The sequence below is a fragment of the Pelobates fuscus genome, chromosome 1 (assembly GCF_036172605.1).
Source record: "Pelobates fuscus isolate aPelFus1 chromosome 1, aPelFus1.pri, whole genome shotgun sequence".
NCBI lineage: Eukaryota > Metazoa > Chordata > Amphibia > Anura > Pelobatidae > Pelobates > Pelobates fuscus.
In genome coordinates this window covers 201,050,418-201,069,372 of record NC_086317.1, presented here as the reverse complement: position 1 = coordinate 201,069,372, position 18,955 = coordinate 201,050,418, and the positions used below count along the sequence as shown (strand labels likewise).

At 39.6% G+C, this 18,955-nt stretch overlaps 1 protein-coding gene across 4 annotated transcripts in view; it reads left to right on the top strand.

The window, feature by feature from the left end:
* The window catches only part of WDTC1 (WD and tetratricopeptide repeats 1), a 34,174-nt gene extending 21,549 nt beyond the window's left edge, over positions 1-12,625 (top strand). For all 4 annotated transcript variants that reach the window (XM_063453517.1, XM_063453501.1, XM_063453509.1 and 1 more), the window contains exons 12-16: positions 2,479-2,652; positions 6,748-6,983; positions 7,999-8,161; positions 8,348-8,540; positions 11,513-12,625. In XM_063453517.1, the coding sequence (XP_063309587.1) occupies positions 2,479-2,652; positions 6,748-6,983; positions 7,999-8,161; positions 8,348-8,540; positions 11,513-11,722 (976 nt within the window). In that variant the 3' untranslated portion in view covers positions 11,723-12,625. The remainder of the gene's footprint in view (positions 1-2,478; positions 2,653-6,747; positions 6,984-7,998; positions 8,162-8,347; positions 8,541-11,512) is intronic.
* Positions 12,626-18,955: the final 6,330 nt, after the last annotated feature.

Genomic DNA, 18,955 nt, shown 5'->3' with positions numbered 1-18,955 from the left:
GCCCTTAAATCTATATAAATCTATATAACTATTACAAGGTTCCTTTTATGTTTTAGATGAGTCTTGGGGTTAAGGGCTGGGTTTATATTTTTAGAAATCAATATTTCTAATTCTATCTTTCTAAGATTATAGTGCATTTATCTTTATATGTGTAAAATTGATACTTATTATATCGAGGTGGCCCTTTCTTGCGTTCAGCAAGTGGTGTGCTTTTAGTTTATTGCTAAGTCTTTGGTCGTCTTGTATGGTGCCTCTCATGGGAAAACATTTCTAGGGTTTAACCTCTAAAAGACATATACTGGTCATCACAACATATGCCAGTCAATTCGGTTGGGAAGCCCATTTTGGAAAACTGTTTGTGCAGGCCTTCTTCAAACTAATCACTTGCCCTCAAACATAAAGGCGTAAAGAGACGCCTTCTTAGCCCTGCTTTACTTTCAGTCTCTTCTTCAGATCATTTGGGTGAAATTGAGCCTGGACAACAAAGCAGCAGTAGCATACATCAACCATCAGGGTGGTACTAGGATCAACTCCCTGAGGAAGGAGATTCAACCTAATATGATTTGGGCTCAGCAGAATGTCGCAGGTTTGTGTGAATTTTTTCTCCCAAGGAATGAAAATACGGTTGCAGATTTTATCAGCAGGCACCAGGTGAGAGGAGAGAGAATGGCACCTTTCCAAACAGGTGTTCACTTAATAGGTCAGGAGGTGGGGTCTTCCCTAGGTGTGACCTCATGGCCACAGCTCGGAATATGCTTAATTTTAAGAAGATTTCAACACCGGATGCTCTTTCAGTGGCGTGGTCTTTCTGGATGGTTTACATATTCCCTCCAATTCTTTATTCATGAAGATCTCCAGGGAGAAATGCAAGGCAATAGCCATCATTCCTTTCTGGCATCTACATCCAAGGTTCCCTCTTCTGAAGAAATTTATAATCAAGCCACCTGGGGAGATTTCAGAGGATCTGCTTTCACAGGACCCACCTCTACATCCAGAGCCTCACAGAATCAGATTCCAGGCATGGCTTATGAGAGGCAAGCATTTCCCAGGGTGTTCCAGAACAGGTGATCTCGAATTTGCGGTGTTCCCGAAAGAGTTCCACCTCCAGTACCTACCACAAAATATGGCAGGCATTTGCTGACTGGTTAAAGATAGCTGTGCAATCCTTCAGGTTCCCATCTGCCTCACATGTCCTCTGTTTTTTACAATTAGGCTTTGATAGGGGACTCCGTTTCAGTACAGTCCAGGTCCATTATTCAGCGATATCAGCTATGTTTGACATTCTAAGATGGCGATTAATTTTTTTTCAAGACAGCCTAATTATCCTCTGAATTAGACCTCCAGTAAGGACATTTACGACTCCCTGAGATCTGCCACTGGTGTTGCATGCATTTACGGATGTTGCTTTTGAACCATTGGAACCGGTTTCCATCACAATTCTATCACTGAAAACACTTCTTCTACTTGCTCTATTTTCGGCTAGATGTATGGCAGATGTTATAGCACTCAGTGGGAGAACTTTATACTTCCTTCTTTTATGCTAGAGTGGTTCTTCGCCTTAGACCTGAAGGTGGTTTCTTTATATCATCTCAACCGGGAAATCGTTCTAACTCTATATTTTCCAGACCCATCTTCACCATAGGAGGAAAGATGTCACAAGCTAGAGTTGAAAATATGCCTTTCCATTTACATTTAGCATACTGCTGCATGGAGAAAATCAAATCTGCTGTTTATTATGCCATGGGGTTCTCGTAAGTGAGAAGTTGCTTCTGTTGCCATTCTCCATTCATGGATAACTACAATTTCTACAATGGCCATGTTTTTCCTGTTTTGAAACTTATCTGTGCACACTCTAGTAGGTCCATTTCCAGCTCACAGGTTGCAGGGTCAAGAGGGAACTATAATGTAAGAAATAAAACTTTGTATTCCTTTCACTATAGAATCCATTTAAGACCCAAAAAAACAAATAAACAAGGTATACAATGGTGGTTCCGTAATCAGTCCTCATGGCCCAGCAACAGTCAAGGATTTATGTGTTTCTCTTTTCTATTTGAATGGAGATACATACAAAACCTGGACTCTTGCTGGTCACGAGGACTGATTTGTGAACCATTAGTATTTTTAAACATTCTCATGATGGTACAGAAACCATTTCTCATAACTGCTTAATTATGCGCAAACACAGTGATTTGTTGCATGCTAGCTCAGAATTATTGAAAATGTTATGGATAAATTCAATGTATTCCTTTCGGCTGAGCTATGCTTTTTATATAAAATCTGCTGATTCAATGTTGGCATCTATGTCTCAAGAAGGATAAGGTCAAAGAGAATTAAATTGTTAAATTCATTATAATATATATTATATATTTATTTGATCCTACAAGTTCCACTTCAGCTTTCTTGCCAACAGTGGATGTTTTATTTTTGTGTGTGTGTGTGTGTGTGTTGTTCTCAGTTCCTGTGTTTCTTCCTATCCAGGTCCTCTCCTGAACTCCCACCACACCTGGAGAAAGTGAAGCAGAAAGCCAATGATGCCTTTGCACATCAACAATGGAGTCAGGCGATTGAACTCTACAGCCAGGCTGTAAAGCGTGCTCCACGTAGCGCCATGCTTTATGGAAATCGAGCTGCTGCATATATGAAACGGAAATGGTTAGTAGGGAAGGAAAGGACTGTAGAGAATGACATAGGATATTTTAAATAAAATGTCTGCTATACATAGTTACATAGTTAGATAGCTGAAAAGAGACTTGCGTCCATCAAGTTAAGCCTTCCTCACACCTGTTTTTTGCTGTTGATCCAAAAGGCAAAAAAAAAAAAAAAACCCAGTTTGAAGCACAATTTTGCAACAAGCTAGGACAAAAAATTCCTTCTTGACCCCAGAATGGCAGTCTGGCAGCAATAGGTATAATAGGTAAATATACCTATTTAACTATCCTCTACATCAGTGGTTCCCAACTCAGTCCTCAAGTACCCCCTAACGGTCCAGGATCTAAGGATTACTCAATTGTGTCTAAGGTGTTTTTGGGGAAAAAACAAATAACACTTTAGACACAACAGGGTAATCCCTAAATCCAGGACTGGTAGGGGGTACTTAAGAAGTGGGTTGGGAACCCCTGCTCTACCTCAACACCCCCTTCAGGTGCATTCCCTTATCCAATTGCTTCATTCATTTTACTTTTTTGGCTTTTCTTTCTGTACCATTTGGCTTATTTTGTTGTCCTGAGCTCCCTTTTTCCTGAGTTTGTGTACCAGTCCACTTTCTTTCCCCCCCTCCCCCCCCCCCTTAATTTTAATGAAATTGATATTAAAATACATCTGCATAAGCAAATTTTTTTAAATGGACACTGTTCCCTAAAACAACTTGATGAAGTAGTTTTGATGTGTAGATCATGACCCTGCAATCTCACTGCTCAATTCTCTGCTATTTAGTAGTTAAATCACTTTGTTTATGCAGCCCTAGTTACACCTCCCTGCATGTGACTTACATAGCTTTCCTAAACACTTCCTGTAAATAGTCATCTAATGTTAACACTTCCTGTATTGCAAATTCTATTTAATGTATAATTTCTTATCTCCTGCACTGTTATTAGTTTGCTACACCTTGCAGGAGCCTCCTGTGTGTAATTAAAGTTCAATTTACAGAGCAGGAGATAAAAACTTTTAAAGTAAGTAACATCTGATGAAACCATTTTTTTCATGCAGGCTGTGTGGCTATGGCTGCATGGACAGAAACAAAAAGTGATTTAGCTCCTAAATGGCAGAGAATTGAGCAGTGAGACTTCAGAGGCATGATCTGTACACAAAACCTGCTCATTACACTAAAGTTGTTTCCATGGCTATAGTGTCCCTTTAACTAAATAGCAGAGAACTAAGCCGTGAGACTTGAGGGGCATGATGTATACACTACAACCACCTCATTAAGTTAAAGTTGTTGTGTGCTTACAGTGTCCCTTTAAAAATGTATATAAAGAAATGTAAAAAATAAAAAGATACCGTATATACTCGAGTATAAGCCGAGGCCCCTAATTTTACCCCAAAAAACTGGGAAAACTTATTGACTCGAGTATAAGACTAGGGTGGGAAATGCAGCAGCTACTGGTACATTTCTAAATAAAATTAGATCCTAAAAAAATTATATTAACTGAATATTTATTTACAGTGTGTGTATATAATTAATGCAGTGTGTATATGAATGCAGTGTGTGTATATGAGTGCAGTGTGTGTGTGTGTATATGAGTGCAGTGTGTGTGTGTGTATGAGTGCAGTGTGTGTGTGTGTATGAGTGCAGTGTGTGTGTGTGTATGAGTGCAGTGTGTGTGTGTGTGTATGAGTGCAGTGTGTGTGTGTGTGTATGAGTGCAGTGTGTATGCTGTGTGTGTGTATGAGTGCAGTGTGTGTGAGTGCAGTGTGTGTGAGTGCAGTGTGTATGTATGAGTGCAGTGTGTGTGAGTGCAGTGTGTATGAATGCAGTGTGTTTATAATGAATGCAGTGCAGTGTGTGTATGTGCAGTATGTGTGTGTGTGAGTGCAGAGCATTGGTGGGGGGTGGGCATTTTATTAATTATTATTTAATTATTATTTTAATATTTTTTTTAATGTTATTTTTTTTTTGGTAACTTTTTTTTAATTTTATTATTATTTGTATTATTATTTTTATGTTATTATTTTTATTATTTTTTCCTTATTATTATTTGTTTTATTATTATTTTTATTTTTTCGTCCCCCCTCCCTGCTTGTTAGCTGGCCAGGGAGGGGGGCTCTCACTCCCTGGTGGTCCAGTGGATGGGCTGTAGGAGGGGGGCTGTCAGGAAGCTGTAACTTACCTTCACAGCAGCTCCTGTCAGCTCCCTTCTCTCTCCTCCGGTGCGTGCAGCTCCCAGGTCAGCTCCCTCTGCAACTCTCGCGGCCGCGCGGAGCGTTGCCACGGTAACCCGTGGCAACGCTCTGACCCCGCGGCTCTCGCGAGAGTTGCAGAGGGAGCTGACCTGGGAGCTGCACGCACCGGAGGAGAGAGAAGGGAGCTGACAGGAGCTGCTGTGAAGGTAAGTTACAGCTTCCTGACAGCCCCCGGTCCTTGTCTGTATTATGGCAATGAAAATTGCCATAATACAGACAACTGACTCGAGTATAAGACGAGTGAGTGTTTTTCAGCACAAAAAATGTGCTGAAAAACTCGTCTTATACTCGAGTATATACGGTACTTGCCTTTTGAAGTTTGTATGCTTTCTGCATAGTCTCATTTTGCTTCAACTAGAGAGTAGTTGGCAGACTTAGCTTACCATTGTTTTCAGCATAGATAAACCTCTCATGCCTAGTGGAGCTTGATGGGATATATACCGTATATACTCGAGTATAAGCCGACCCGAATATAAGCCAAGGCCCCTAATTTTACCCCAAAAAACTGGGAAAACTTATTGACTCGAGTATAAGACTAGGGTGGGAAATGCAGCAGCTACTGGTACATTTCTAAATAAAATTAGATCCTAAAAAAATTATATTAATTGAATATTTATTTACAGTGTGTGTATATAATGAATGCAGTGTGTGTATGAGTGCAGTGTGTGTGTGAGTGCAGTGTGTATATAATGAATGCAGTGCAGTGTGTGTATATGAGTGCAGTGTGTATGAATGCAGTGTGTATGAGTGCAGTGTGTGTGTGTGAGTGCAGAGCATTGGTGGGGGGTGGGCATTTTATTAATTATGATTTAATTATTATTTTAATATTTTTTTTTATATTTTTTTAGGTAACTATCTTTTTTATTTTATTATTAATTGTATTATTTTTTTTGTTATTATTTTAATTTTTTTTTTTATTATTATTATTTGTTTTATTATTATGTTTTCGTCCCCCCTCCCTGCTTGTTAGCTGGCCAGGGAGGGGGGTTCGCACTCCATGGTGATCCAGTGGATGGGCTGTAGGAGGGTGCTGTCAGGAAGCTGTAACTTACCTTCACAGCAGCTCCTGTCAGCTCCCTTCTCTCTTCTCTGGTGCGTGCAGCTCCCAGGTCAGCTCCCTCTGCAACTCTCGCGGCCGCGCGGAGCGTTGCCAGGGTAACCCGTGGCAATGCTCTGACCCGCAGCTCTGGCGAGAGTTACAGAGGGAGCTGACCTGGGAGCTGCACGCACCGGAGAAGAGAGAAGGGAGCTGACAGGAGCTGCTGTGAAGGTAAGTTACAGCTTCCTGCCAGCCCCCGGTCCATGTCTGTATTATGGCAATGCAAATTGCCATAATACAGACAACTGACTCGAGTATAAGACGAGTGGGGGTTTTTCAGCACAAAAAATGTGCTGAAAAACTCGTCTTATACTCGAGTATATACGGTAGTTCAGACTTGTCATCCGTTAAAATTCATCTGAAAATATTAAACTGCTGTATAGACTAATATACTCTACTATTGGCTTTCTTGTGGTTCCATATGCAAAAAAAATTTGAGTGTAATACACAACTGTGCATGCACACGGGCACAAGATTGGCAAGGGAATCATAGGCTTCCTAATCCGATGTCTCTGAGGAGGTAGTCTTATACAAATCACTGCAGTTAAAAGCAACTGCATGCTCTCCCATTACTTTTACCACAAAGGAAAGTTCAGATGGAATCAAACTGATTTTTAGTTTTGACAAGCTTGTTTACCTTTTTTTTTATTTTTATACTATTTTACTAAATTGTCTTTATAGTATTTCATAATTGAATGATGTATAATTTTGCCTGTTTTTTTTTTCCCTCTTTCTTGATAATTTCTCAGGGATGGAGATCACTATGATGCCCTACGAGACTGCCTGCAGGCACTGGCTCTTAACCCAGCTCACCTGAAAGCTCATTTTAGATTAGCCCGCTGCCTGTTTGAGTTACGCTATGTGTCTGAAGCTTTGGAGTGTTTGGAGGAGTTCAAGATCAAATTCCCAGAGCAGGCACAGAGCAGTGCATGTGATGCTTTGGATAGAGACATCAGGGTTGCCTTATTCTCAAAGACTGAAAATTGTGAGTTTTCATTATCATTGAGATGTTCCTCCAACTTTTTTCATTTTATATGTAACACTGTTACATATGTGTACAAAGGTTCCTCATAATGGGGCAAACCATTTAGCAGTGTAGAATGCCCCTCTACTCTTTCCCCTCTTCTATAATACCGTTTTATTCAAATCCAGTGCCTGATATGCATCTAGTATTGAAGTTTGGGATCTTACCTTTGATTTATAGGCACAAAATGACTTTGTTGTGTAACAACATGAAAGGGGTTATTCCAAGCATCATAACTACTACAGCCTGCTGTAATGATTATGAGGCCAGGTGTACAAAGGCCTGGTTCCCCATAATGGCGCACACCATTTAGCAATGATTTGCCCTCTTACCTGGGTCCCCGTCAGTCTTATCGTCTATCTCCTGCATGGTAACAAGCTTCCGACTGCTGCAGAAGTCAGAAGCTGGCTCAGTTGCCACTCATTGTCTGAGTGCGTCCACTGAATGCTCGGAGTCATTGAACGCAACACTGTGCAAAAAAAAAAAAAAATGCACAGTATTTACGTTAATAATAAAAAAGCCCACAGCACACCAATCCATGCAAAATTATTTATTTTTTTATTATTTATTAAATACATTCCATATATGAAGCCAACAGTATACAACATAAAGTGCTCAAATATAGCTGCCATGTACACCTTAAACATACATTAATAAAGTGCATTAAGGTTACCCATACATGTGTAAATATATACTGACCAGGGCTGGAGACAAAGCCTCCCCAACATTTTGGCCACTGTCTTTGTCAAGACAGAATAAATGTATACAGAATAGTTTGTAATGCATTTAGTAGAAAGGGTTTGATTTTTTTTGTAAGTGTGCGTAATACTACATTGCAGTACCTTACAATTGCTGCTTTTAAAGTCCCTTGCCATTTCTGTTCTCCTTAAAGATTTATACATTCCTTTTTCCTGTTAGTCACACTATCCACCTGTTTTAGGTTCCCTTAGGTTTTTGTTCTTTTCCCTTTCCACAGTGGATGATAAAAAAGGAAATGTTCGTCTTCGGTCTGGAGTAAGGAAAGACTCTCTGTCTGAAGATGAACTGCTGCTTAGAGAGAGAAGCTTGGATTATAAACACAGATATTGTGGTCACTGTAACACCACTACAGATATCAAGGAGGCTAGCTTCATGGGGAGGTAAGCCAACCTATGTTCCGTTTTGCCTGTCCGTCTGTATATTTAGTATTTCAGCCTGCTTATTATTTGTATTTTATCTGTTAATTATGCAAGTATCTTTTTTTTTTTTTTTTTTTTTCTATCCCCTGCACCATCTTTCATAGCACTTCCTCACCTGTCTTACTATCTAAATTTCATTTTTTTCAGTAATGCCCAGTATATTGTGAGTGGTTCGGATGATGGATCATTCTTTATCTGGGAGAAAGACACTCGTGCTCTCATCCGGGTACTCCAGGGTGATGAATCCATTGTTAATTGCTTGCAACCACATCCAAGCTACTGCTTCCTGGCCACTAGCGGCATTGATCCTGTTGTCCGACTGTGGAGCCCTCGGCCTGAGGTTTGGCGGATTCTATATTCAAAAGAACTTGTAGTCCCTAAATTAACAAATCCTTTTTTTGGGGGGGGGGTTATATGTTCTCTTCTACTGTGATCTCCACCCCCTCCCCCCTTTGTTGCTAAAGTTAGGTTAAAAAAAAGTTTTCTCATTTCGTTTACAGTGCTTAGACACCTCAGCTTTAGCCGCATGCTCTGTCTCCATCTTCGTGAGCATGCTTGCTGACTTCTGCCACTTTGTCATTTAATCCTTTTCATAGAGAAGTATTGGGGATGTGATACGCATGCGCTATGAGCAGCATTTGACTGAAGAACCAAGCCTGATTCAATTCTGAAGTCAGAAAGGCAGACACTAGTGTTGTATTTAATTCTTCATTGCAAACATTGCTGTTTTTACAAAACAGCAATGTTTTACATTTGTTTATTAAAATGACAAAGTAATTGAACCAAAACCATTGAGTGCCTTCAGTGGTCCTTTGAAAATGGGAACAAAGAGAACAAATTATTCTTGCAGATTTCCAATAAATGGAAAATTACCACTGCCTACAAGGGAATGGGAAAGTTTGTTATAAAGGGACCACTTTAAAACCAGTACACAGACCTACGTTTAGTAAATTCAGATGCAAAGTTTATTGATACTAGTATATTTCACAGTCAAGTTGTAGAAAAAAACAAGTCTTGCTGTGATCTTTTATCTTTTAGATTGTATCAATTAATAATAACCCCCTTAAAAACACCACAAACCTCCATTCTTGAACCGTGAGTGATCTATACATAATCCAGTTGGTTTTTAACTAAGTGCTAGTAAAAAAAAAAAAAAATCAACAAAAAAAAAATCACATGCTCGGCAAATATCTACATAACTACATAACTTCTTTCAAGTTCTAATAATCAGACTGACAGATTAATACAAAATAATCAAACCATGATACGCATGGTACTGGTTTCTCCTCATGTGCTTCTATATATTTGCCTATATATGTTCACCATAGAGAGCAGATATAAATATATAAGAGAACAGAAATATTTAAAAGAACAGAAAAAAAACTTTAGTCTGATCGCTACAGCTAACTATTCAAGGTGGTTACATAGACTGAAGTTGAGATCTTTGAGGTACTCACAGTGCACCTGTTTGAAATACAACTGCTATGTTTATCTACTTCAAATAACTAGACTAACCTGGACGTCTTTTCCAAATGGCCAATATATTACTGAGCCTATTACCTCAGAGCTCTGTGATAACTTTCACTGGTGAGCCTGCTCATCCTACTCTTAGCTAGTTATGTAGAATCCCTTTAAGAATATATTTTTAGTTATTTTTTTTTTTTTTTATTTAAAGTGTGAAATGTTGACAAAACAACATTAATTTCAAATTTTAGGCCAAATTAATTCAATTGGAAAAAATCTCTAAGTCAGCTGTTTCCAGTTTGGCTATTTTGACCAAAATTGATTTTGAATTCTCAACATTTCACACTTTAATTAAGAACACTGCACTTCTTATTCGTTCAGTGTTTCTTCGTTCTGTGTTTCTTCATTCCGTGTTTTGTAGAGTTGTGTATCTTAAGTAGGTTCTGACTGTGTATTCTGCTGTTTCTATAAACCATTGCAAAATACACAGTTTATTCATTGTCCGCAATAAAATGCTGGATCATAAGAAATGACTACACATACAATATTATTTTAATGTATTTATTTTAGTAATTCAATAGACTTGGGGCTAAATGATTCAGAAGTGTGACTCCATTTGTTGTTTCAAAGGAAAACCATTGACCAAAAAAGTGTGAAATCAAGCTGCTGGCTCTCCTTAAAAAAAATCAATTTGTTATGGTGAAAGTATATACCTGGTGCTTACTCAATTTTAGGGGTAAACCGTTCATGAACGTTCCAGCATTAGATCGCTCTGTCCCTGTGTCCTTCCGCTTTCTGAAATCCTAGATTACGGAAGACTGTTAGAGCAGTCAGCTGATGCTTTAAGCCAATCAGTAGCTCCACATTCATTAAAAAAAAGGTATGTACGGTGTAAAGGGACACTGTAGGCACCCAAACCACTTCACCTTATTGAAGTGGTCTGGGTGCAAAGTCCCATGTCCTTTAACCTTGCAGTTGTAATTATTGCAGTTTTTGAGAAACTGCAATAATTACCTCTGAGGGTTAACTCCTCCTCTAGTGGCTGTCTACCAGACAGCCACTAGAGGGACTTCATGAATTAAAACGGAATTGGTCCATTATTTGATGCTGAACGTCCTCGCGCTATGCATGAGGGCTTCCGGCGTCAGATTTTTTTCCCATAGGAAAGCATTGAATAACGCTTTCCTATGGGGAAATCCTAATCCGATCGCGGCCATTGTCGCGCATGCGCATTAGGTTTTCCCCACCAACGTCAGCGGGGAGCGTGGACCTGACCCAGCGCCGAGGGGCAGGAGGATTTAGGTAAGTGACCTTCAGCCATACGGGAGGGGGGCACTGCAGAATTCTACAGTGCCAGGAAAATAGCTTTGTTTTCCTGGCACTATAGAATCCCTTTAACCCCCTAAAGTTCAGGGAACTCCTGGCATCATAACACCATAACTTTGATGAAGTTGTTATAGTACCCAAAATGGTCCTTTAAGTGAGCCCTGAATATGTAACTTGTGGTAAAATACGTAAGTAAATTAGCAGTGTGATTATAAAATACCTGCAAAATCCATATATAACTTTTTGCTAGTCTGATATATGCATTCAATTATTATACCTTCCTGAACCTGACTATGCCATCCTTACTTCTTTTTTTTTTTTTTATGTAGATAGCAGGTCAGGTTTACTATTGAGCTACATAGCACAATGCATGCATTGTGTGCTAATCCTGTTGCTGTTGTTTCTGATTTTGTCTGCTTCTGTGGGTTTGTTATAAACATTTGATTATGCACTACTTTTACAGAGATATTCAAAATGTTTAAAACATGTTGGAATCTTATACTCTATGTATTTTCCTTACAGAGTGAGGGACCAGACCGTCGAGTAGTGCAAGACATGGAGAGTGCATGCCAAGCCAACCAGCGGAGGATGAATGCTGACCCCCTGGAAGTGATGCTGCTGAATATGGGTTATAGGATCACAGGACTGAGTGGGGGAGGACCAGGGACTGGAAGTGGGGGATCTGACGATGAGGATACTGCCGAGGGACAAGTACAGTGCCGTCCCAGCTAACACTGCAAGGAGGGAGGTGCATTGGGCCTATATTAGAAGCACCTAAAAAGGGAGTGAGGAATTTGACCATATCTGGCTGGCCATTCCTCTTGCTCACTCAGTAGTCTGTGTGTTTGGAGCCATGTTTCTCCTAGCTCAATTTGAGCCCGCGCATTAGGATAAAGGGGACACAGAATCTCCCCTGCAAAACACACTTGCTTATCCCATCATCAAGCTGCCCCTCCACTGTAGACTTTTGAATAAACTGGATAACTAGCACTGCACAATCCCATCTTGCATTCTGAAGTATCTTCTGCAGTGCACATGACACAATAATGTGAGATGAGATGAGGAAAGGCAGCTGTGATAAACTTCAGATGGACGTGCTTTATGGATGTTCAACAAATGTTTTGTTTATGATGCAGGATTTATTTGAATTTGCATTGTTGGCCCCTGTAGTAGATAGTGTGTTCGGGGAGCCGTTTTAAGAGTAACTATTCAAGGTTGAATATTTTGCAAGGCAAATTGGTTCTAGGGTTAGGATTTGGCTTTTAAGCTTGTTCCTTATTGGATGAAGTATTCTACAGCTGTGGATGTACGTGGTGTGGTTCTATGCTTTTATGAATGCAAGTAAGCTGTCTGACTCTAGATTTCAGTACCTAGAAGAATGGACCGTAGAGGTAATCCTGGATGATTAGCATAATGAAAATTGTTTCCCTGGACCCATCTAGTTGATTTCAGTTGATATAGATTCAGGACACAGAAGGCTTCTATGGTTTGCTCAGGCCCTATCACAGTTCTATGAGGGGTATTTGCTGCTACTCCCTCACCTGTTTATAAGCTGAAATAAGGCTGTGTTGTAGGTCTACTTCCTGGTTTGTATTTGATGTATATCAATAAAAATTTCTTTATTTCCAAGCAGAAGCAGAATCCATTTTTTTATTTTTCTACATATGTTTCCCATGAGCATATTTCAACAATTTTTTTAAGCCTTATCACTAGTCACATTACATATTTATTTTACTTACTTGGATTAATGTGAGGTTAGTGTCTTTATTTTTACCATAGGGACTAATTAAAATTTCCAGATAACCTATATATTGACATTGACAGTGTCATAGACAATTTGAAGATGCATGCATCTTTAGTCACTTTATAGATTTTGCACAACCCAAAATTTAACTAAACATTAGGTATATGTTGTCCTATTTTCCTCTTCCTTAAACCCCTTAACAACCAATGATAGGACAATTTCTTTCCGTGATGTCATATCCTTAAGGACGCATGACGAAATTATTAGCACTGGCAAGCTGTGATGCTGGCGATTGTAGGGTTAATGTTGTTACTGGGTGCCTTGGCGTCTGAGGAATATCAGCAACAGCAAATCCAGATGTTACAGCATACGTCATTGCTGTAACAGCCAGTCACACCATGACATCTGATCCTCCTTGTGAAGTGCAGATCGTAGTTACATTATGTTCCTGTGAAAAATAAGTTGAATAAAATATTGCAAAACTACCATTTTGCAGCCTTTCTCGAAGACTAACCTTTCCCTGTCTGGTGACTTGCTTGCAGTTAAAATTAGATTTTTGTTTTTCATGATGATTTAGCTAGTTGGGGGTGGTAGTTAGTGGGGAAAATTGGTAGTTTGAGGTACTTAGGGGTTAAAATAAAATAAGTTAAAAATAAGATTTGTTTATAACGTTATTTAGTTAAAGTTCTTGTTTAAAAGAAGATAAAAATGCTTAGAAAATTATGTGCCAAGAATTCTGACAGGCAACATAGTGCCTCACAGTGTGACGCAGGTGCATGTGATTATTTTCCTGACTCTGCAGTGCCCACATCAGAAAGAGCGGATTCCCTGAGCGCTGCACAGGATGCAGCCTCCTGATAATTTCACCACAGAAATTCCTCTCTTTATAGAAAATCCTGACATACGGACTGACTTGGAAAACCAAAAATGTAATTGGGTGAGGGGGGTCAGACCCAGACCCAGAACATAATTTTTTTTTATATATATTTTCTTTATTTTTGTTGTGCAAATGATGACAAAGAGGGCTTGTGGAGCCACAACAGCAGTAACAAGCACATCAATAACCATGGTATTAAATATTGTCATGACCTTTAGAGAAATTGCACAGTTTTTAAAATAATAAGCAAAAACAGATAAGTTTAATACGCCGTGACAGCTATACTAAGAGTAGTGTACACAGGCTATATACCATGGCATATAGAATATCGGCACGTTTTAGTGTTTTGATAACAAAAATAGTAAAATAAAATGCAAGTGAAGAAGTCCTGACTAGCTGAGTGGCATCAAATAAGCAGGGAGTGCAAGCTAATTGTATGTGAATAAGAGAAGGATACCAGCGTTTATATGATTAGCTATGCATGAGAGTCATGACTTGTGCTCGCTCCCCTGAAATGCCAAAATAAATTGTTGTTGATATGACTTTGAAGTTCCACGCTTATTTTGTGCTAAACTGACTGTAAATACAATATGGTGAGACCACTGGCACCGAACCCAAGCTCCAAGACTATATATCACACAAAATAATAGGAAAGGCACAGCATAAAGGAAATGCGAGCGTTGCATATGGGTAAGAGCTAACTGTATGGCAACTAGCAGTGGGGCCAGTTACAGCTGACTCCCTGTTTCAACAATAGAGGGTGACAGCCTAGAGGCATTGTGAGGCAGAAGTCAAGTGTGGGGATTCCCCAGCCCCAGGCTTGTACCAAGTCCTGCATCATGGATCCACAGACTTGGATGCTCCCAGTTGAGCGCAAGTCCTTCCACTGGGGAGGGGGCTGAAGCTCCTGATGATCTGCGGCTTTGGATCTTCCGCGTGAGTGGACGATCCAAAGGGAGTTTATCCCTGCTGGCCCTCAGTCCTGGTAGGTCAAAGTGAGAAGACTCAGATACTTGTTGTGAAGCTGTGCCCAGGGAGAACCTGCTCGCCTCCTGCCTCTTCCCTCTTTGCTTGCGGCTTTCACATGGATTTCAATATCAGCGACAACATGGGTTTACTTCAGGGAGATCATGCCAAACTAATCCTATTGATTTTTTGGATTGGGTAACTAAAATAATAGATCAGGGTGGTGTAATAGACATTGCTTACCTAGATTTCAGTAAGGTTTTTGACACTGTTGCATACATAAGGCTTATCAATAAACTGCAATCTTTAAGTTTGGATTCCAATATTGTTGAATGGGTAAGGCAGTGGCTGAGTGATCGGTAACAGAGGGTTGTAGTCAATCGTATATTCAAAGCATGGTCTTGTCACCAGTGGGGTACCTCATAAATCTGTACTTGGGCCCATTCTTTTTAATATTTTTTTAAGTGATTTTGCAGAAGGTCTTGATGGTAAGGTATGTCTTTTTGCTGATGATGCTAAAATTTGCAACAGGGTTGATGTTCCAGGAGGGATAAGCCAAATGATTTAGGTAAACTAGAAAAATGGTCAGAGTTGTGGCAACTGACATTTAATGTAGATAACTGCAAGATAATTCACCTTGGACGTAAAAACCCAAGGGCAGAGTAAAGAATATTTGATACCCTACTAACCTCAACATCTGAGGAAAGGGATTTAGGAGGAATTATTTCAGATGACTTAAAGGTAGCAAGACAATGTAAAAGATCAGCTGGAAATGCTAGCAGAATGCTTGTTTGTATAGGGAGAGGTATTAGCAGTAGAGAGAAGGAAGTGCTCGTGCCATTGTACAGAACACTAGTGAGACCTCACTTTGGAGTAATGTATGCAATACTGGAGACCGAATTTTCAGAAGGATATTGATACTTTAGAGAGAGAGTTCAAAGAAGGACTACTAAACTGGTTCATGGATTGTAGGATAAAACTTACAGGAAAGGTTAAAGGAACTTAACGTGTATAGTTTGGAGGAAAGACAAGACAGGGGGGATATGATAGAAACATTTAAATACATAAAGGGAATCAACACAGTAAAGGAGGAGACTATATTTAAAAGAAGAAAAACTACCACAACAAGAGGACATAGTCTTAAATTAGAGGGGCAAAAGTTTTAAAAATAATTTCAGGAAGTATTACTTTACTGAGAGGGTAGTGGATTTATGGAATAGGCTTCCAGCTGAAGTGGTAGAGGTTAACACAGTAAAGAAGTTTAAGCATGCGTGGGATAGGCATAAGCAGCGGCGTACATAGTGCGGTCGCAGCTGCGACCGGACCTGTCACTCCAGGGTGTCAGGGTATTTATATCGGCAGACATTTTGTGCTATGATAGAAATTAAAATGTATATTGCCTGAGTCACTGAGAACAGATCAGACTCCATTTTGTTATTTTCAAGTTAAAGAGACACGAAATTTCTATCCTTTCTGTAAAACTACCGTATATACTCGAGTATAAGCCGACCCGAATATAAGCCGAGGCCCCTAATTTTCTTTATTATTATTTTAATTTTTTTTTGTTATATTATTATTTATTTATTTTTATTATTGTTATTTTATTTTTTTTTCGTCCCCCCTCCCTGTTTGATACATGGCAGGGAGGGGGGCTCTCCTTCCCTGGTGGTCCAGTGGCATTGGCAGTTCAGTGGGGGGAGGGGGGCTGGTAGAGAGCACTTACCTCTCCTGCAGTTCCTGTCAGCTCCCTTCTCCTCCGCGCCGGTCCGTGCAGCTCTTCTGTCAGCTCACACTGTAAGTCTCGCGAGAGCCGCACTATGACCCCGCGGCTCTCCCGAGACTTACACTGGGAGCTGACAGAGGTGCTGAACGGACCGCCACGGAGGAGGAGAGAGCTGACAGGAGCTGCAGGAGAGGTAAGTAACCGCACACTGCCCCCAGTCTGTATTATGATAATGTAAATTGCCATAATACAGACAGTGACTCGAGTATAAGCCGAGTTGGGGTTTTTCAGCACAAAAAATGTGCTGAAAAACTCTGCTTATACTCGAGTATATACGGTAACCACTTTGCCAGAGCTAAAGGAATGCATAGTATAAACAAACCCAGTGATACAATGAGTCTAACAGAGAAGGGGGGTGGAATACTCTTCTTAATGTTAGCTTCACACAAGAAAGCCAGACACCAGTGACCAGATAATATTAAATAATTTAATTTTACTTTCGATATTGTATAACGTCCCATTGTAACTTAGAAGTTGAAATTAAGTTTAAACTGTCAGTTTTAGAAATTACAGCAGGAATTGGAGACACATAGTCTGAAGAAAATTCAAGGAAACTGTTTGAACTGACAGAAAACTTAAGTTATAGACAACCATAAAGATAAGGTAAATTACGTCAAAATAGCCACCAGAAAAAGTTAACTCTTTCCTGGATAGGTATGTTTAGTGGGACGAGACTGCCCTCTATAGACCAAATACTTAAATTGCTACCTGGAAGGTAACCACACCTCTAGTTTTTCGATTGGTCTATCACCTAGTGAATTTTTCCTTTAAAAGTTAAGACAAAGGGAAGAGGGAGGTATGCAGAGAAAGCAAGAGAGTGAGCAGTCGGGGGCAAAGAGTGGGAAGCAGGCTAAGTCAGGAGACAGAGAAAGAGACCCATGACATTCAAATTCCTGAGAATACCTACTAATCTGATGAAAATATCTACTCAATTGGTAATTATACTGGCTTCATTTAATTAATCTAAATTAATAAAAAAAATTCTAATAGCATGATATATGACTGGATAAATCACGATCAGATTTCGATATTAGAAATCTTAGTTAACTAAGAAGTATATGATTAAACATTCTATTCTGCAGATAGAAAAGATTAATTATGTATTTAATGTGACATATCGCATGTTAGCATATCGTGATATTTATCCAGGTGTATTGATTTGCTCTAAAATAAGATAAACTATCTGTTTAGGCAAGTTAAAATTCTGCTTATAGAACATGGTAGATTACTCTTATTGGATGGTTCCAGGAAATGACTAATTAACTGGTTTAATTGTCATTTTATTTAAAATTACATGAGAATAGATCTTAATTACCTAGGAGGTCTAGCCAGCATTGAAAGGGTTATTCTAACTGTCAGCTAAAGTTTTATGGTCTTATGCTGAAAGCTTTTCTGTGTGTGAAACGTTTGTTTCTCTGTGAAGCCCATCATAAATCATTGTCTTGACAATTAAGGCTGTTAGCCATTGGAAGATGTTTTTACATTGCCATTGTATTGCATACTATGTTATACTAAATATTCATTGATTATTGTCACTCATGTTACTTATCATTATTATTCAAATTGTCACAGTAAATTGCATCTATTTTTATAACAAATTGTGATTTTATTTATATGGAATACATTTCACTTACACGATAACGATCTTTGGGATCTGAGAATTGAAATAGTGGGCAATTCTCAACTGTTTACTATTCTTATCCCATAAATATCCCCACAAGGGGGCCCAAGCCGCCCTGCAGACCCCTGCGACCGGGTGCCCGCCAGCATGTGTTGCGGCCCCGGTCACGCAGTATAATTGCCGAGGCCGCACGTGAAGGGGTCCATCGAGTGGCCCATGCTGTTAGGTGCCAATGAATCAAGTTTTGCACTGGGGCCCCATGGATTGTGTGTACGCCACTGGGCATAAAGGTTATCCTAACTTTAAGATAAGGCCAGGGACTAATGAAAGTATTTAGAAATTGGGCAGACTAGATGGGCCAAATGGTTCTTATCTGCCGTCACATTCTATGTTTCTATATTCATTCCTTCGATTTCTACACTGTGTTTCATGCACCAAATGGAGTACACTTTACTATAACAAGACGCACTAAGACCAAGCGTTTACTCACCTCCGTGCAGCTCCTCCAGCTCCCCAGTGTAAATCTCGCGAGACCCGCGGCCAGCTCTGACGGCCGCGGGTCTCGCGAGATTTACACTGGGGAGCTGGAGGAGCTGCTGGGAGGTGAGTAAACGCATGTTGCCCACCCCACTTCCCTCCCCTCCCCCAGCTAAGCCAATGCCACTGGACCACCAGGGATTAACATATCCCCCCTCCCTGGCAAGGCAACAAGCAGGGAGGGGGGACAACAAAAAATAAAAAATAATAATAATTAAATATATATATATATATATATATATATATATATATATATATATATATAAAATAATTGAATATAAAAATTAAAAATATATTTTTTTTTAATAAAAATGCCCCCTCACACACACTGTATATAACTCAGTGTGTTTGTATAGTGTGTGTGTGTGTGTGTATATATAATACACACTGTATTATATGCACACACACACTATACAAACACACACTGCATTATGTAC